This window comes from Apium graveolens, chromosome 11, assembly GCF_009905375.1.
Source record: "Apium graveolens cultivar Ventura chromosome 11, ASM990537v1, whole genome shotgun sequence".
Lineage (NCBI taxonomy): Eukaryota > Viridiplantae > Streptophyta > Magnoliopsida > Apiales > Apiaceae > Apium > Apium graveolens.
In genome coordinates this window covers 192,979,786-192,996,639 of record NC_133657.1, presented here as the reverse complement: position 1 = coordinate 192,996,639, position 16,854 = coordinate 192,979,786, and the positions used below count along the sequence as shown (strand labels likewise).

General features: G+C 32.9%; 1 protein-coding gene across 1 annotated transcript; it reads left to right on the top strand.

The window, feature by feature from the left end:
- The first annotated feature begins 1,116 nt into the window (after positions 1-1,116).
- LOC141698246 (protein NRT1/ PTR FAMILY 2.7-like) lies at positions 1,117-15,797 on the top strand. The gene is made up of 4 exons (XM_074502917.1): positions 1,117-1,409; positions 1,490-1,707; positions 14,235-14,731; positions 14,806-15,797. The coding sequence occupies exons 1-4, from the start codon at positions 1,283-1,285 to the stop codon at positions 15,647-15,649; spliced, it is 1,686 nt and encodes a 561-aa protein (XP_074359018.1). The 5' UTR covers positions 1,117-1,282; the 3' UTR covers positions 15,650-15,797.
- The last annotated feature ends 1,057 nt before the right edge of the window (positions 15,798-16,854 follow it).

Genomic DNA, 16,854 nt, shown 5'->3' with positions numbered 1-16,854 from the left:
ATTCATTCCCTAACCATCAATTTTATTTTAGGAGTTTAACAATCTTAACATGGTAATTCTTTTTATAACAAATGTTGAAACAATTCTAATTATTTAACCTATCATAAAGTTGGAACAAAATAAAATTTAACTAGCTAAATTTTATATAATAAATATTTGATATTTGTTTAGCTAAAAATATAACTATCATGTTATCGTCTTGAAGATGCTCTTATCTGTTAAAGTGATTTGGATTATTCATCCTGCAAACTTATATGGAGCATCACTTCCTCTTCTCGATATAGAAACGGAACACTAGTTTAACCATGGATTATTTTTTGTTTTCTTGGTAAGCAAGTTTAACCATGAATTAAATGGAGTAACCTAAAATATTTGAACTATATATCAATCAGTTATAGTGATAGTTACCTAAAAGACTAGTTAAAAGACGCTTGCAAAAGGGATATAACTGTATAGTTATCCTAGTTCCCTAAAGTTTGTAACATTATTCTAATCGTACATATAATAAAAAAAATTAAAATAGAAAACTCATAGGAAAGGATTAAACAAATAAATATCTATTTTTTCATGGCAGGTCTTTGAACTAAACATTTATAAGTATATTACACAATTTGTCATATTACCTAAGCTTAAAAATAATTATTAAGTGTTGCTCAAAGTACATTAATTATTAAAATAAGACGGAGGAAAACAACATAAAAATGCCAGAGTAAAAAGAATTTGAAAGGAATTTAATCCATTAGCTATAGGACAAAGGGTAGAAAACACACAGAGATTTCTGATTTTACGTTTTGTTATAATAATATTGTCCGCCAATGAGCTAGGAACATAATTATATTCCTCCTCCCTGTAAAAAAAATCACAAATTCATATATTGTTCATCATCACGTGTCTTTTTAACTTTAATTTTATACAACGGAATATGTCTAAAAAGAAAAAGGACAATCATTGTCTGATTGTCTTCAATTTGAAGGAAATACTTTGCAGTGTCCTCTTATTAATGCTATCAGACTAGTACTCTTGAAACAAAGAATTAAGATTTTATTTGATTCCACTGTTTCGAATCAGATAAGTTATGTCCAAATCATAAAAATATGTATTTATTTAGAGCCACAAATTTTCGTCACTCAATTTTTAGTCGGCCCCTGTGGACAGAGCTAGATAGCTAATTATGAAGGTTCATCAGTGGGGTGCATGTGCTGAAGTTGGTAAAAACAGAGAAAGAGTATAAAGATACAGAGCCAGATAGATAGTATGTGTGTGAGTTAAAAAAATAAATACTATGAAATACTCAGAGTTAGAGCATGTGGAAGGCGAGTCTTCGGGGAAGAAGTTATCGGAAGAAGCACGGGAGGATTGCATGCAGAACAGTAAGCGTGGTGGCTGGACAACCTTTCCATACATTATAGGTATAATACAATTGTGGTCAAATTTCTACCAAGAATTGCAGTTTAATGTTATTTGCTCATACATGTACTGGAAAATGCAGGGACTGAGCTAGGATTGTCGCTGGCGGCTACAGGGTGGGGATGCAACCTGACGGTTTACTTGATCACTGTATTCAGTCTTAAGAGTATACATGCTACACAGATCAGCAGCATTGTTGCCGGATCCAGCAATCTGTTTCCCATTGCTGGAGCTATTCTAGCAGACTCTTTCTTTGGCTCCTTCTCGGTCATCAGCATCTTCTCTATAATTTCCCTATCGGTAAAGTTCTTTGATTTTTATTCTTAAAATTGTCTGGAATACAGAAACACTATCAACATCTAAATGACACAAGTAAACAATAGTACAATGAAAGACGTCTGCATCTTAAATGGCAAAATAGAACAAAACAGAAATAGATCATTAACTTCGAAGGTAAAGAGGACATGCCGAGATTTCTATTTGAATATTGCTAAACAGAAAAGAATAGAATAGAGTCTATGCTAGTTATGTAGCTAGTTTAGAATTATTAACTCTAACGGTGACATGGCAAGTCCACTAGCAAGTAGCAACCCGAGACTCCCAGAAACGGGGTCACTTATGATGGAATAATTTGTCCACTATAGTTAGATATTTTGCGAGGGGAATGATAACAACGGTCGCAGGTATGTACAAACTGATACTTATGACTGAAGTGCGGTCATAAGTTGGTCTGCCTTATGACCTGCCTAGAAAATACAGATTCTAAACCTGCCGATCACACATTCCAATTTGCATATGAAGTGTAGCTCAATCCAACACCTTAATTACAAGATCCCTAATTATAATATGCAATCAACTACATAATTAAATAAACAAAAATTTCTAATGCTACACAAAATCAAAATACCACTGTTAACATAATTTCGTCATAAATTCATTGGCTTTCACATGCAAAAGTTTAAACCATCCTACACAAATTTAGATTGTTGTATAAATATCCACATGTCAAATTAAGTTCACGAACAAAACTTAAATTATCAAAAAAACATCCATCAAATTTTGGTCGTTCTTGTCCATTTCTTTCCATTTCTCTCAATCTACGGGGTGAATAAAGAATGGGGTGTAAACGAAATAAACTATTTGTACGCTACTCTAACTCGACTAAAAAAAAAATTCAAATTCGGTTTGGAAATAATCGAGTCGAGCTCGAGTTTTTAGAATTTTTAATCGAGCCGAGCTCAAGTTTCAAATTACTCGGCTCGTAAGGTTCGCGAGCGTTCTCGAACCTCTATTATTTTTAATTTTTTTATCATAAATATATTTTTATATAAATATTTAATATTTGTATACATTATTTATTTTTTAACGAATCAAACTCGAGCGGAAACAATCGTATTTGAGTTTCTACTAATATTTAGTGAAATTAATTCGAGTTTTCAAGCCGAACTCAAGCCTACCGAAATTTTTACGAGCCGAGCTTCGAACTTCAAATTAAAGGCTCGGTCGAGTTCTAACCTGAACCCAAACTATTTTAATCCAGTTCGTGCCGAGCCTGACAGTATTCGACTCGACTCGATTACACCCATACTAAAGACCTCTTCGATCACAATTCTATTATTGTGATACTTCTTATGCTGGTCTATGCGGGTATATATTGGCCGCATGGTGTGATTTGAAATAACTTAAGATTCTTCTCAGTCGCTCTCGCTATTAGTTGCAACTTTGCATGGTTCAACTCACAATACCTACTATTTTCCATTTTGTTATCATCACCATAGAATAAAATGCCATTCATGCATGCACGTATTTTTTCATATCCCAAACTTAGTTCTTGACTAGCCTGTTGACAATATAAAAATTAAACGGGAGCTTATATTTCTTCAAAAACACATCTCCAACTAAAAAGAGGAGTTAAATAAAAGCCTTATTACTACTTTGATTATGATAAATATAGTAGATTGGTTCCTCAACATTATTCACGTTTAAAAATTTAGATACTTGTTTGTACGAATCCTCGTGGTTGCTATTTTTTTCTCTAAAACCATCACTCAACATTTTATATTCATCATATTTATCTTCACGATCATTTACATCTTCATTTCTCGACCCACTTGATAATGCCATATGGTGCAACTCGAAAAATAATCCGTTTCAAATAAGTGAAACTCATAGGAAGGAGTTATTTAAAGAGTTAAATACATATTTTAATTGAAGATGCCAAGAAATAATCAACCCCAACCTTAATTTTTTTTTATTGCAGATACTAATGAATAATCAACGTTATCATTATATTCTTATGTAAAACCTTGACCACCGGAAATAAAATGTTAAGAGATCTAAGTAGTATTGTGTGACATCTATAATTACTACCTACACACACATACATACAGACATGCATGTATATATGTAATATGGTATAAATAATGTATATGAGTTCAAAATACTTTGAAACACTTTTGATTATATTAACTAAAAGAGGAAAGTTATCTCGTAAACTTTGTGTACAATTCGAGAAAATTTAAGAAAATCTTCAGAAATATGAACTGCTATCCACGCATACCAGATGTATATATTTTCAGCTCTCTAATTTCATGTGAGTTTTTAGTATTCCCACCCTTTCTCAATTTGTTGGAATTTGGGGAGCCTATCCTCTTTCTTTTCATGAAACAACACCATTACCTTTCTTGTAGTGGAGTCATTATTTTCTTGGGAGGCTTCTTTCATTCTTTTCCTTCAAAGGTCTTTAAATTGGACTCCTTTTTCACCAAAAATTACTTTGTCCTGGAGAATTATTTTGATTTAATCTCAGTGAAAATCTATTTTTGTCTTCAAACTTTTAATCACGTGGGATGTATGCCGATGTCTCTTAATTCAGAAATTACAATTTAAATAAAACTAAAATTTGAATGCATATAATAGGAAATATTTATGCTCTTTTTTTTTATTTTATTACTCCTAATAATTTTGGAATAAAAAAATATAAATAAAACTGATTAATGATTAGAAAAAAGCAAAGGTAAAACTAGAACATTTGAAATAATAAGAATTTGCATGAAAAATTTGAGGGTATTTTGGTCTTTTTTCAATCAATCAATCAGTAGAAATAACCGGGGAAAAATTTAAGTGGCAGTCATCTTCATTTCCATCACCTAAATTTATTGGTCTGCTTTCATCATCAGAATCATCTATAGAATTTTCTAATTGAAGTAAGGATTCTCTTTACTGGCTTTTGATTTTTTCTTGGGCTAATATTTCTTAGGCATTTTGATTTTTGGACAAAGTGACTCATTTGTTGCTAATAATTGTTAACTTGATAACCATTTGCTGATAATATCTTTTGAAATATTTTGATCTTCTTTGAAATTTCTCTGCCATTTGAATTTGAAAGATCGAACAATACTAGTCTGTTGACCTTGAATATAAATTTTAAATTCCCAAGAACAGACCCATGCAAGTACAAATTTTAAACGTAACATTATTGAGGGGGGAATCGTCTTTTATAGTCGGTGGACTTAAAATGTATTTTGAACACCCTTAAACATTCAGAGGTATTTAGAGTAAGTATTTCTTCAATTCCCCCGAAGCAGTCCCACCATTGTAGAAGCCAAAGAGAAAGTTCTTGAAATTGATTTTGGTATTGTAAAATAGATATGAATAACTATTTTTTGATTTTGGATAAAAATAAATTGTGCCATGTTTTCTTAATCCAAGTACGAAAATATGGAACAATGGTTTAACTTTTTTGAAATTTGTACAAAAAGATTTGGGAATGTGAAGTTTCTGGCCCCACTAACTTAGGTGAACGACTTTTGTATTTGACATGTTGTATACAAATAGATTGAGTGTTCCCTATCCTGGATATTGTAAAAATGTCTCAAGGTAATTGATTATGTATGCAAAAGAATGACTTGGTAGTAGTCACTGAATTTTGTATAGATCCCAAGGTTTGAATATCCATCATTTGGGAAAAATAATAAAAAAAGCATCATATTGTTAAATCCATATTCTATATTGATATGACCTTTTGATGGTTTGTTTTGGTAAATTCTCAAAATTTGATTTGGAGAAGTTTGATTGGCTTGTGAATACTTCCGGGTTTTGAATTTTTAAAAGATGAACTTCAAGCTTTGATAGAGGTTTTTGTAGAACTAACAGGGCTGAGTTTTGAAAATGGACCTACTATTTAGTCTGGATAGAAGTATTAGTGGGCTGACTGGATGAAGTGTTTTGATGGAAACCTTGAATTGAATTTTTTGAAGAGCTTTAAGATGTTGTTGAGGGAGTTTTGATATTGAGACAATGAGATTTAATGGTTTGAAGAGCTATAAATAAATTATTATCATACTCATATTCAATTACCTTATGGATCGAAGATATGATAGGCTTTCCTGATGAAGTACTTTTTTTGATTTGTTGTTGAGTGTCATGGGACATATCTAGAAAGGTTGGGGCTTTACCCCCACCCCTGCCTTTTCGAGGCATTAATCTATCTGTATTGCAGAAATCACGACTAAGAAAATCAGGAACACAGTTCATATCTCTTTAATATGTTCAATGTTAAAATAAGAATTGCTTAATAAGGTTTTACACATGGCAAAAATTTTTACGATGCAATATTTTGAACATCTTTTTGTAAAACCTCTTTTACAGAGTTACAATCGACTATAAGAAGAATTTTTTGGTTTAATAAATCATTTTGAGATTTTATAATGCAGAAAAAATTGAAAGCATTTCGTTTTTTATAGTAGAAGAATTCCTTTAAAAATCATCTAGCGTGCAAATGTAAACTGATGTTTGTTCTTTACCATTGACTATATATTTCAGTATAATTCTATATCCTAACTCAGGTGCATATAAATCAAAATTTTAGGTGCATTAGGATCAACAAGGTGTAGACAAGGGATATATAAAACTTATGCTTTGGTTTGTTGGACTAGTTTAATATGTTCGTATGACCAAGAAACATGATTAACCTTAAGACGGTCATTTAAGAGTTTGGCTATCCTATTAATATTGGGATAGAAGTCTAAGACATAATTGAGACTTCCTGAAAACCTCCGGAATTGGGTATTATCGATGATTTTATCAGGAAATTTTGTGGCAAAGGTTAGAGCTCTTTCAATGGGTGCAACGATTCCTTATGAGATGTTGTGACCAAGAAATCTTACACTAGTTTGAAAGAGTAAAGCTTTAGATTGTAATATGACTAATTTTTTTTTCTTAAAAATACATGGATTTTTTTAAGGTGCTTTAAATGTTATTCAATAGTTTCTGAAAAATCTAGCACATCATCGATGTAAACTATATATAAGGTAGAGTAGTCATTAAATATGTCATTCACGATTCTTTGAAATTCTCTAGGGGCAGTTTTGATCCCAAATGGAAGGACATTTCATTCATACTGTCCAAATGATACCACAAACATATTATATCTTTTTTGGATGGATTTGAATCTACCAAAATCCTGATTTTAAATCAAATTTTAAAAAAATTATTGAAGAATTTAGCTATAGTAAAGGATATTTTTTATTAGGCATATGGTACCTTACCCATTTTAGAGCTTTATGTAGATGCTTATAATTGATAACTAGTAGTGGGAAGCCTCTCTAAATTTCAGAGTTTATATTGACATAAAATGCTGTAAAACACCACGTGATCTAGATTTTGATATCATCTCATTTGATTCGAGATCATTGATCTCTATTATGCAATATTGCTCAAAGTCTGAGTTCATTGAATTGGTACCGCTTTTGTGGGTATTTTGTGATAAAAAGTATGGAAAATGGGTAAAGTGGTGGGATCGATCAATTCTTAATGTATATAGTGAGTGTAGTGGAATAACATAGTGGATGTGAGTAGATATAGTTAATTTTTATATTATAAAACTTTACTATTTTTGGAACATTGAAAAATTGAGAGGGACGTACCAAAAAGAAAAGTGTAGAGAAATGAATTGGATAGAGGGAGTATTAAGCAATTTTTAGTTTGACATTAAATATATTAAAGGAGATATGAACCGTATTCCTGAATTACTTACTCGTGCTTTCTGTAAAAATGATAATGAATGCCTCGAAAAGGCAGAGGTGGGAGTAAAGCCCCAACCTTTCCAGATTCGTTCCAGAACACTCAGCAATAAAGCAAAACAAGTACTTCATCATGTAATTGAATATGAAGATAATAATAATTTATTTATAGTTCTTCAAACTATTAAATCCCATGGTCTCAATATCAAAAATCACTCAACATCATCTCTAACCTCTTCCGAAAATTGAATTCAAGTTGTCCATCAAAATACTTCATCCAGTCAACCCACTAATACTTCTATCCAGACTAAATAGTATGTCTATTTCCAAAACCCAACACTATTAGTTCCACAAAAACCTCTATCAAATCTTGAAGTTCATCTCCCAAAAATTCTAAACCAGGAATTGTTCATAAGCCAATCAAACTTCAAATCAAATTCTGATTTTTTTTTCCAAAAGAAACCACTAGAACGGCGTATCAATAAAATATGGATTCAATAATGATGATGTGTTTTTTGGCTATATCAGATGTTTTTCCTTAAGGATGAATGTTTAAACCTTGGGATCTATACAAAACTAGGGACTACTACCAAGTAATTCTTTTGCACATATAATCAGTTATCTTCAAATAATTTTACAATGCCCAGGATATGGGATATTCAACCCCCTCGAATGCAATATATCAAATATAACAAGTCATTCACCCAAGCTAGTGGAGCCTACTGGGATTACCAACAACCATGACACAATTCATTTTTTATCCATAAGTAGAAAAACAATCATTCTGGCTATTTTACTTGAAGACCAAAATAAAATTACAAGAACGGCTTTTTTCATTTCTACAATTGTGGGATTTCTTCGAGTCAGTTGACAAAAATTCTTACTCCAAATGCCTCTTAATTTTTAAGGCTGTTCAAAACAAATTTCAAGCCCACAGACTATTAAAGCCGATATTCCCCTCTACTAATGTTATGTCCAAAATTCTTCATTCCCTGGATTTGTTATTGAGAATTTAAAATTTTATTAAAGATCAACAATTAAGCATTGTTCTATCTTTCAGAATCAAGTGGTGGAACAATTTCAAAGAAGATCAGAAGATTTCAAAATATAACATCAACAAATGGTTATCAAGACAATAATTTATTATCAACAAAGAAGTTACTGCTTTCTTCTCCCAAAATTAAATGCCCAAACAAATACCAGAAGCCAGTACAAAGAACCTTACTTAAATTAGCAAATTATATAGATGATTTCGATGATGAAAGTAGTTCAATACATTTAGGTGATGACAATAAAGATGTTTACCGCGGAATTTCCCCTGTTGTTTCTACTATTGATTATTTGAGAAAAAGTCAAAAATACCCTCAATGTTTTAATGCAAATTATTATTATTACAAATGTTCTAGTTTATCTTTGTTTTGTTGTTATAATCAATTTATATATATACTTGTTAATCCGAAATTATTAAGGGTAAAATAGTAAAAAGAGTTTAAATATTTCCTCTTACATGTACTTAATATTTATATTTATTTAAGTTGTAATTTCGAAATAAAGAGACATCAACATAAATTCCACTCAAAAGTAGATTCCCACTACGAGTAAATCAACATTATCTCGAAGACAAATCAACTTTCGATGAAAAAGAAATCTCACTCAAAGGCCTTTTGAAGAAAAGGAGTAAAGTATCCTCGTACTAAAAAAAATAAGGACTCCACTACAAGAAATATAATGATGTTGTTTCAAGAAAAGAAAGAGGAATTTTTTTTTTAAATAATGAAGAAATGGAGAAAGTACAAAATACACTTAAAATTAGAAAGAAGAAAATATACACATCTGGTATGAGTGCATAACAATTATGTTTTCAAAAAATTTCTCAAGTTTTCTCAAATTGTACACACAGACTAGTAGATTACTTTCAGTTAATATAGTATACAAAGTCTAGTATATTACTTTGAGTTAATATAATCAAAATTGATTCCAAGTAATTTCAAATCCCATATCTTGTTCATACCATATTTATGCTCTTATCATATTTTAGTATTCTTGCCATGTCTTAGTTTTATCAATATATCATGTATATCATATCCAATTATAACCTTTTTATAACGATAACTAAGAACTAATTAAAATTTTGTAATTAAATAAAATTTTAAGCTTCAAGTCATTAATCACATATCTTGATTTGATTAGTGTCCATGATACACACTTGTTCATTATACATACAAATATATTTCTTATTCACTAAACTTCGATACATATGTAAATATAATCTCATTTATTCATAATTAAGATTAGGTAAAAATTACATCCCTACTAACATATATATGCTAGCTTTCAGGATCATACTAATCGTTCAATTTAGTTCCTAACTCCTTTCTAAGATTTACTACTCTCTTATTACGATCGTCAAGTTCCATTATTTTAATACTAGAAACCTTCATATGAGCTAAGAACCCAAGTACATGTATATGACCAACATGTGATTTTTTCTCAGTCCGTGCTTCATGAGGTGTCTGTCCCAATAAAGCTGGAGCGGAAAGCCTATTAAGAACATAAACTAAATGACTAACAGATTCACCCTACAACATGGATGGAACCTGCACCTTCTTTCGTATAACTCCTCGCCATATCTACCATATTTCTGTTTCTTCACCATGTGGAATACGTTTTGGTACTACTCTTTACTCGTTGAGTAACATCATATTATTGTCTTCCTTCTCCTAATTTGACCAATAGAAGGGCAGGCTCTTCATTTTCCAATTCCTCTACTGGCTTCTTGTTTATGCTCCATAGTTCGTCGAGGTTTCACGTAATGGCCAAGAATGTTGCAATTATAGCACCTGACCCTGCTTTTATCTCGTCCTCCACGACCCTTCATGTATGATTGTTCATTTGTCTTTATTTATTTGTTCACTTAAGCCATTCTTCTTGTAAACAAAAGTTTATCCTCGTCATTTTCTCTTTTTGACCATTTCTTCTTTGTCAATTATAGTTGCTCTCTAGTATTCTCATTATGTCCTTCCAATTAATCTTCATGGGCCTTAGGTAACCCAATAGCCACTTCTACCGATATCATCTACAGATCTCCAAATTATTCTATTGTAATGCAATTTTCAAAATTTTTGAAGGAACTGTATGAAGCAATTTCTCAACATATATGATCACCTATTTCTTGTCCAAGAGCCCAAATAGTCAATATAAGCCCATTCAGTTTCACGTAAAAACCATCAAGTTGTTCAGGTCCGTTCATACTTAATGACATGAACTCGACTTTCAATATCTGAATCTTTGATTTTTTCATTCGTTCTGTGCCTAGACACATAATTTTGATCGCCGATGCTTCCTTTGCCATTTTCTTCACTGCAATAGGCAATAACTGTTGGTGAGATTGCGAAGCTGTATGAATAGTTGACGTGATTACTCAATGCTAGAACATGACAGGTAAATAATACTACGTCTATATAAGAAATCAAGAAGAATTAAAGAAAAGACAAATACAAAGAATCAAAAGATTAGAAGAAGGTTTGAAGCCTGTTTACAGGTTACTGAAAGAAGTTCATTAATATGTTCATGACTCAGTGAAGAATAAAGGTTTAAGACTTTCAGGGTTTCAGAAATATTAAAGATTCAGTGTAAAAGTGCCATCAGAAAATTTCAGTGTATTAGCATTGAAAGAAGATAGACAGTGTTTGAAGCATAGGAATCTGAAGAATTGGAAACATGGTATAGATAAAGGTTGAAGAAGACATCTGCAGTCTTGATGTTATACTCACTGAAAGGAGTTCATTTATATGTTCAAGCGTTAGTGAAGAACATTGAATGAAGTACTCAAGATTGTAGAAACAATGAAGAAGGTGTCTGAGTACCAGAAAAGATTCCAGTGTAAGTACAATTATTTATTGATAGTTAGTGTTTGAAGCAATAAAGTTGTTGCAAACTTAACAATATAATCAAGGATATAATACGAATTAAAGCTAAGCCAGTTAGTGGTTACTAGAGTGCACTTCTAGTAGCCTTGTACTCGCAAACTAAGCTTACAAGGAATCTCCAGTTGCAAGTTAGCTTCCCCTTGGTGCCTTCTAGTCGCCACTTAGTTAGAAACTAAGTAAAGAATGCTACATGGGAGGTCCAGGTTGCAAGTTAGCATTTCAACAGCTCCTTGGTCGCAACTAAGGTTATCCAAGGGAGTATATGCGTAAATTACACTCCTTGGTGGTACTCAAAGTCGCCAGTGAGATTCCTAGGCACTTAAACTCTCAGCTTAGCATTCTAGGAGACAATGGAGTTGCCACCTAGCTACAAGGGAGTCTACAAGGTCTCAAGTAAGATTTTTATTAAGGTAATCTATCATTCCATCCTTGTAATCACCAGTAAGACATGTAAATATAATTCCAAATGCTATTCCACTCTTCTATTCGCAAGTGAGCAAGGCTAAAGCTCCCTGGAAGCAAGTCATCTCTCAACCATAACTTTATTGATTATTTAATTCATTTACTTGGTTAATATTTAGCCACATAATCAAGATTGATATAAATCCACACAAGCAGCAGAAGAACAAAAAAAATCAGTTATTGTTATGTTAATCTTCTTCTCATATGAGAGCTGATAAAATAAGAAATAAAGATTTACAGAGAAGTTCAGGCACATTAAATATCCGTAAAACTTCTCATCAGAAAAATGTTATAATTCCCAAATTAACTCTCGTATATCCATAGGGGCATTATAATCGTTATCCGGTAATTAGATCCTTAGACAAACAAAAAGTTAGATCATTGTATAGGATTTAATTTTTATCTTTGTCGAAGCAAGAACATTGTTGTTCTTCGATTGTAGCCGGTTAATATTTATACCAGAGTGTAGCAACACCCCCGAGAATTTATTTATTTATATATATATATATACTTCCATGAATATCTTGTGTTCGTTACTTTATTGACCTAAACACTATCCACCTCAAAAACACGGAACCACTAACCGAACACTAAATTATTTATCCGCAAAAGATTCGATTTTTTTTAATTTAGTGAGTATCCTATTCAACCCCCCCTTCTACGATACTTCGTGACCTAACAACAACATATCTTCTCGTATGTCTTGGTAGATCATATCAAGGGAAACCTTATCCGTTCTCTCCTCGATCCCTGATTTTGGATCACTTGGTTTCATTGTATCCTAAATTCCATGAACCTACATGACCATTCTCATTTTCAAGGACCAAGGCGTATAATTACTCTTTGGTAACATCGGGTAACTCAAGCCCAATTCTCCTCCCTTATTTTTGCCTGCTTATATCATCATCGTCTTTGGCATGTACTTGGACATATACTGAGGAAAAAGAGCCCTAATACCAATTCCGAGATAATTTGCCCACCTAATATATGTATTTGTATTATAGATGTTTGATCTTGAATTGAGAACAATAAATAGAACACTAGAAAGAACATATGCTCGTTAAAGACATGCCTTTTTATTAATCAATATAGTATAACATAGAATTGGAAAGCTAAAAATCAGGAACTGGGCTAACTGCTTCCTAAAATACTCTAATTTCCTATTCTGCACGATCATAAAAGCTTTCCACCAATGCTACGACTAAGTCATTAGTTGTAGGGACTAAAACAAAGCAATCAATACAAACAAAACATTATTAAATAAGACGTTTAAGATTAAAATGCCAACATATTTAGGATCACTACAAAATATGTCAACTTAATATTTTTATTTATGACTGGACCCGCAAATTTATTGACACCCTCCCTTTGACGTCCCAATTTAGCACCTCATGCCAACCTTGACACTATTTGTTGCAGTTGCTCATGTACTACCAAAAATGGGGTTAGTACGACCATTTTAAATTTGACTTCCTGAACAAACAGGTTTAAACTGACTAAACGGTTGGGTTCATACTGGCCACTAAATTTTAACATGAGTTTAAATATGCCCAACCGGTGATGTCTAACTGACACGCATGAATTAGTATTAGTCACATGTTTATTATGGCACCTTGTCAAAGTGGGTCCACCATGTTAGCGCAAGGGCCCAGACATGTGTTGTCAAACATGAATTCGGATGCCAAGACCGATCAACGATATTTCCTACCATTTTGAGTGAAATCCGATCATGTTTTTACCCGACTACCATATCTAGACAATTTAAGTTAAAACGATAGAACATTTTTTTTTGTAGGTCTTTTAACTTCCTACTTTCATATGCAATTGGATGACCCTATTGTATCAATACACCCCAATAGCTTTATCCGAGACATTTGTACGAACTTCCAATGGCTTATCAAAATCAGGAAGGCCGATGACCGGTTTAGTATCCACAATTTATCTCAACTTCTCAAAAGTATTTCTACAACACACAATCCATTTCCATTTTTTAAGCGGAAGAGATCTACTAATTTTTTGATTCCAAATCTACTAAACTAATCAGTACGATTTATGCACTATACTAGAATGATCTCTTTTCTAAGAGCATCTCGAATGATATATAGTCCTAGCCATAATATCTAGCATATAACTAATATAAACCAAATCCCTTCTGGAAAAAATATTGAAAATCATATATATATATATATATTTTATTGGCTTTATTTGTTATACCAAAACTTTACTCAACAAATATATACCGAATAATATTAATCTTTTTTTTTGTTGCTAAAAAATGACAATCTTAAATATCTTAATATCTTTTCTACGGAAAGAATTAAGCATGTATATATATGTTTATGCATTTTTAGCACAATTGCTAATAATAGTAACACAAAGTCTCACACTTGCTAAAAATGTTATATCTAATTAGGGTATGATCTTGATAACCTTGACTGCTTCAGTGGACTTCTTGCGCCCTCCACCATGCACCAGTGCATCACTGGGAGCATTGTACACTGGTATAGTTCTAGCTTCACTTGGGGCAGGCGGCACGGGGATCACCTTAGCTACCATGGGAGCAAATCAATTTCAACACAATCATGAGCATTCCATATTCTTCAACTGGTATTTTGTAATTTCATATGCTTGCATAGCCACTAGCTCCACAGTGGTGGTCTATATTCAAGAAAGAGTAAGTTGGGGTTTGGGGTTTGGAGTTTGTGTTGCTGCAAATCTAAGTGGATTCATGGTGTTTATGCTTGGAAAGCAATATTATCGCTATGTGAAGCCTAAAGAAAGCCCTTTCACAAGCATTGCTAGAGTTGTAGGTGCAGCAATCATGAAAAGAAATGCAGCAAGAAGTAATTGCTATTTTTATGGGACTGCTGAGTTGTCAAGGTTAAACTGTGGCCCTACTACTGACTTCAGGTAATATATACCTCCTACCGCATCCCAAGTCGGTTATTGTTCTGTATTAACATTATTAATATTCTATCGTGCAGCTTCTTAAACAACGCAGCTTTAAAACCTGAAAGTAATCAATCAAGTGATCTATTGCTAGATAAGAGATCATGGAAGCTTTGTACAGTTGAAGAAGTAGAAGACCTTAAAACCCTATTGAAAATAATTCCCCTATGGTCTTCTAGTATTCTATTAAGTGCTACAATAGGTGTTTTTATGAGTTTAATACTTCTTGAAGCTCTTACAATGGACAAACATTTTGGAGATAACTTTGAGGTTCCCGCAGCTTCATTTCTAACCTTTAACATCTTGTCGACGTGCATATCGCTCTCAATCTTGGACCGATTGGTGTTTCCCATGTGGCAAAAATTATTTGGTCATTACCCAACTCCACTTCAACGAATTGGAGTAGGTCATATTATTAACATCATAGCCCTAGTAGGATCTGCCCTAGTGGAAAATAAGCGACTTCAAGTTGTGAAAAATTTACATTTAGATGATCAACCAGGCTCGGTAGTACCAATGTCAGCATTTTGGCTAGTGATAAACTTAACAATTATCGGGATCAGTGAAGCATTACATTATCCGGGACAGGTTGCATTTTATTATCAAGAATTTCCAGAATCCTTAAGGAACACTGCGACTGCCATGATATCTTTGATAGTTGGAATTGGCTTTTATTCAAGTGCTGTGGTCATTGGATTAATACGTCGAGCTACAGACTGGTTGCCTGATGATATTAATGAAGGAAGAGCAGATTATGTTTACTGGATTATGTCAGGAATTGGAATGGTGAATTTCGCCTACTATCTCATTTGTGCCAAGTTTTTTAACTATGGTGCTGCTATGAAGCTTAGTGTCCATTCTGATCCCTATGGAAATTAATGTGTGTGCTATATATGAATAAATAAGTATCATTAATAGTACTGCTTTCAATTGATATATGAAAGAGCAACTATACTGCATTTAGGCTGTAGCAAACAGTCACTTTCTTCTTGCAGAATGCTGGATTTATTGGATGGATATTAGTATACATTTAGTATATATGTTATTACAAATTCTTGTATCTTTTGGTTTTTTAACAAACCAAGGAGTGTAGTGTGTTTTTAAAATGCATAGAGCAGCACATATCTAGCATAAACCAACCATTCGAACATTCAATGGTTGTTCGTCACTTGCTTTGTGGAGCCTATATTTCCTCCAAGCCCTCTCAAGAATACTATTCCTTCTATGGTGAAACTCGAACAACTTGATGTGGCGAGAACATAACTTTCGAACGGAATACAGACAAATGTACTCGCTACCTATTTTCTCTCTCTCTAGGCACTTTAAAAATCCTGCAATTTCATTGGAAAGTTCATCAACCAGATGAAACGGCCATGCAATCACTTTGTGGACGGGGTTGTGGCTGTAACGGATTCTTTCGAGCCAGATGAGGAATGCCACTACATGCATAGATTCATCAATATTTCGACCAAGTTTATGGACTAGCCTGTAGAATAGCTTCCTTTCAATTGCATGGAAAAGATTAAAATCTTTGTTGCTGATTTTTTCTTCAACGAAATGCAGGGCTGGATCATACAAAGCAATCCATTTGCTGTCATGGCCATTGAACTCGGTTTCCATTGCTTTGACTTTACAAAATCACGGAAATATGAAGGATTTGAAATGAACGGAGACCAAAATGTTTTGAGATATATTTGATGGGTCGTGTATTGGTGAATATTTGACATGGCCGGGGGGCTTTTTATATATAGCACACTTGGAGTGAATAGAGCTAGGGTTTAATTCAGAGGAGACGCGTCCTTTAGAACAGGTGCATAAGTTAGGGTTTTATTTTTAATTTTAGTATGAGTAAGGGCTATGTTGGATTATCTGAAAATCCTAACCATAACTCGTTTGTCATTTGTCCACTACAAGAAATATGCCCATTTACGACAGAATTTTTACACTACAATTCGTCGCAATTGGCCCATTTACGACGAAAATTATTCGACGTTTTTGCTCAAGTCTTAAGTTCAGATTTCCGTGATAAGTATCAATTATGTCGCAAGTTCCAATTTTGTCATAAGTACATATTTCGTCATAAG

Excerpts from the sequence above, each read along its gene's own strand:
- LOC141698246 (XM_074502917.1), top strand. The coding sequence starts at position 1,283 with ATGAAATACTCAGAGTTAGAGCATGTGGAAGGCGAGTCTTCGGGGAAG. Across the intron at positions 1,410-1,489 it reads AACCTTTCCATACATTATAG|GGACTGAGCTAGGATTGTCG; the intron begins GTATAATACAAT and ends TGGAAAATGCAG. Across the intron at positions 14,732-14,805 it reads GGCCCTACTACTGACTTCAG|CTTCTTAAACAACGCAGCTT; the intron begins GTAATATATACC and ends TCTATCGTGCAG.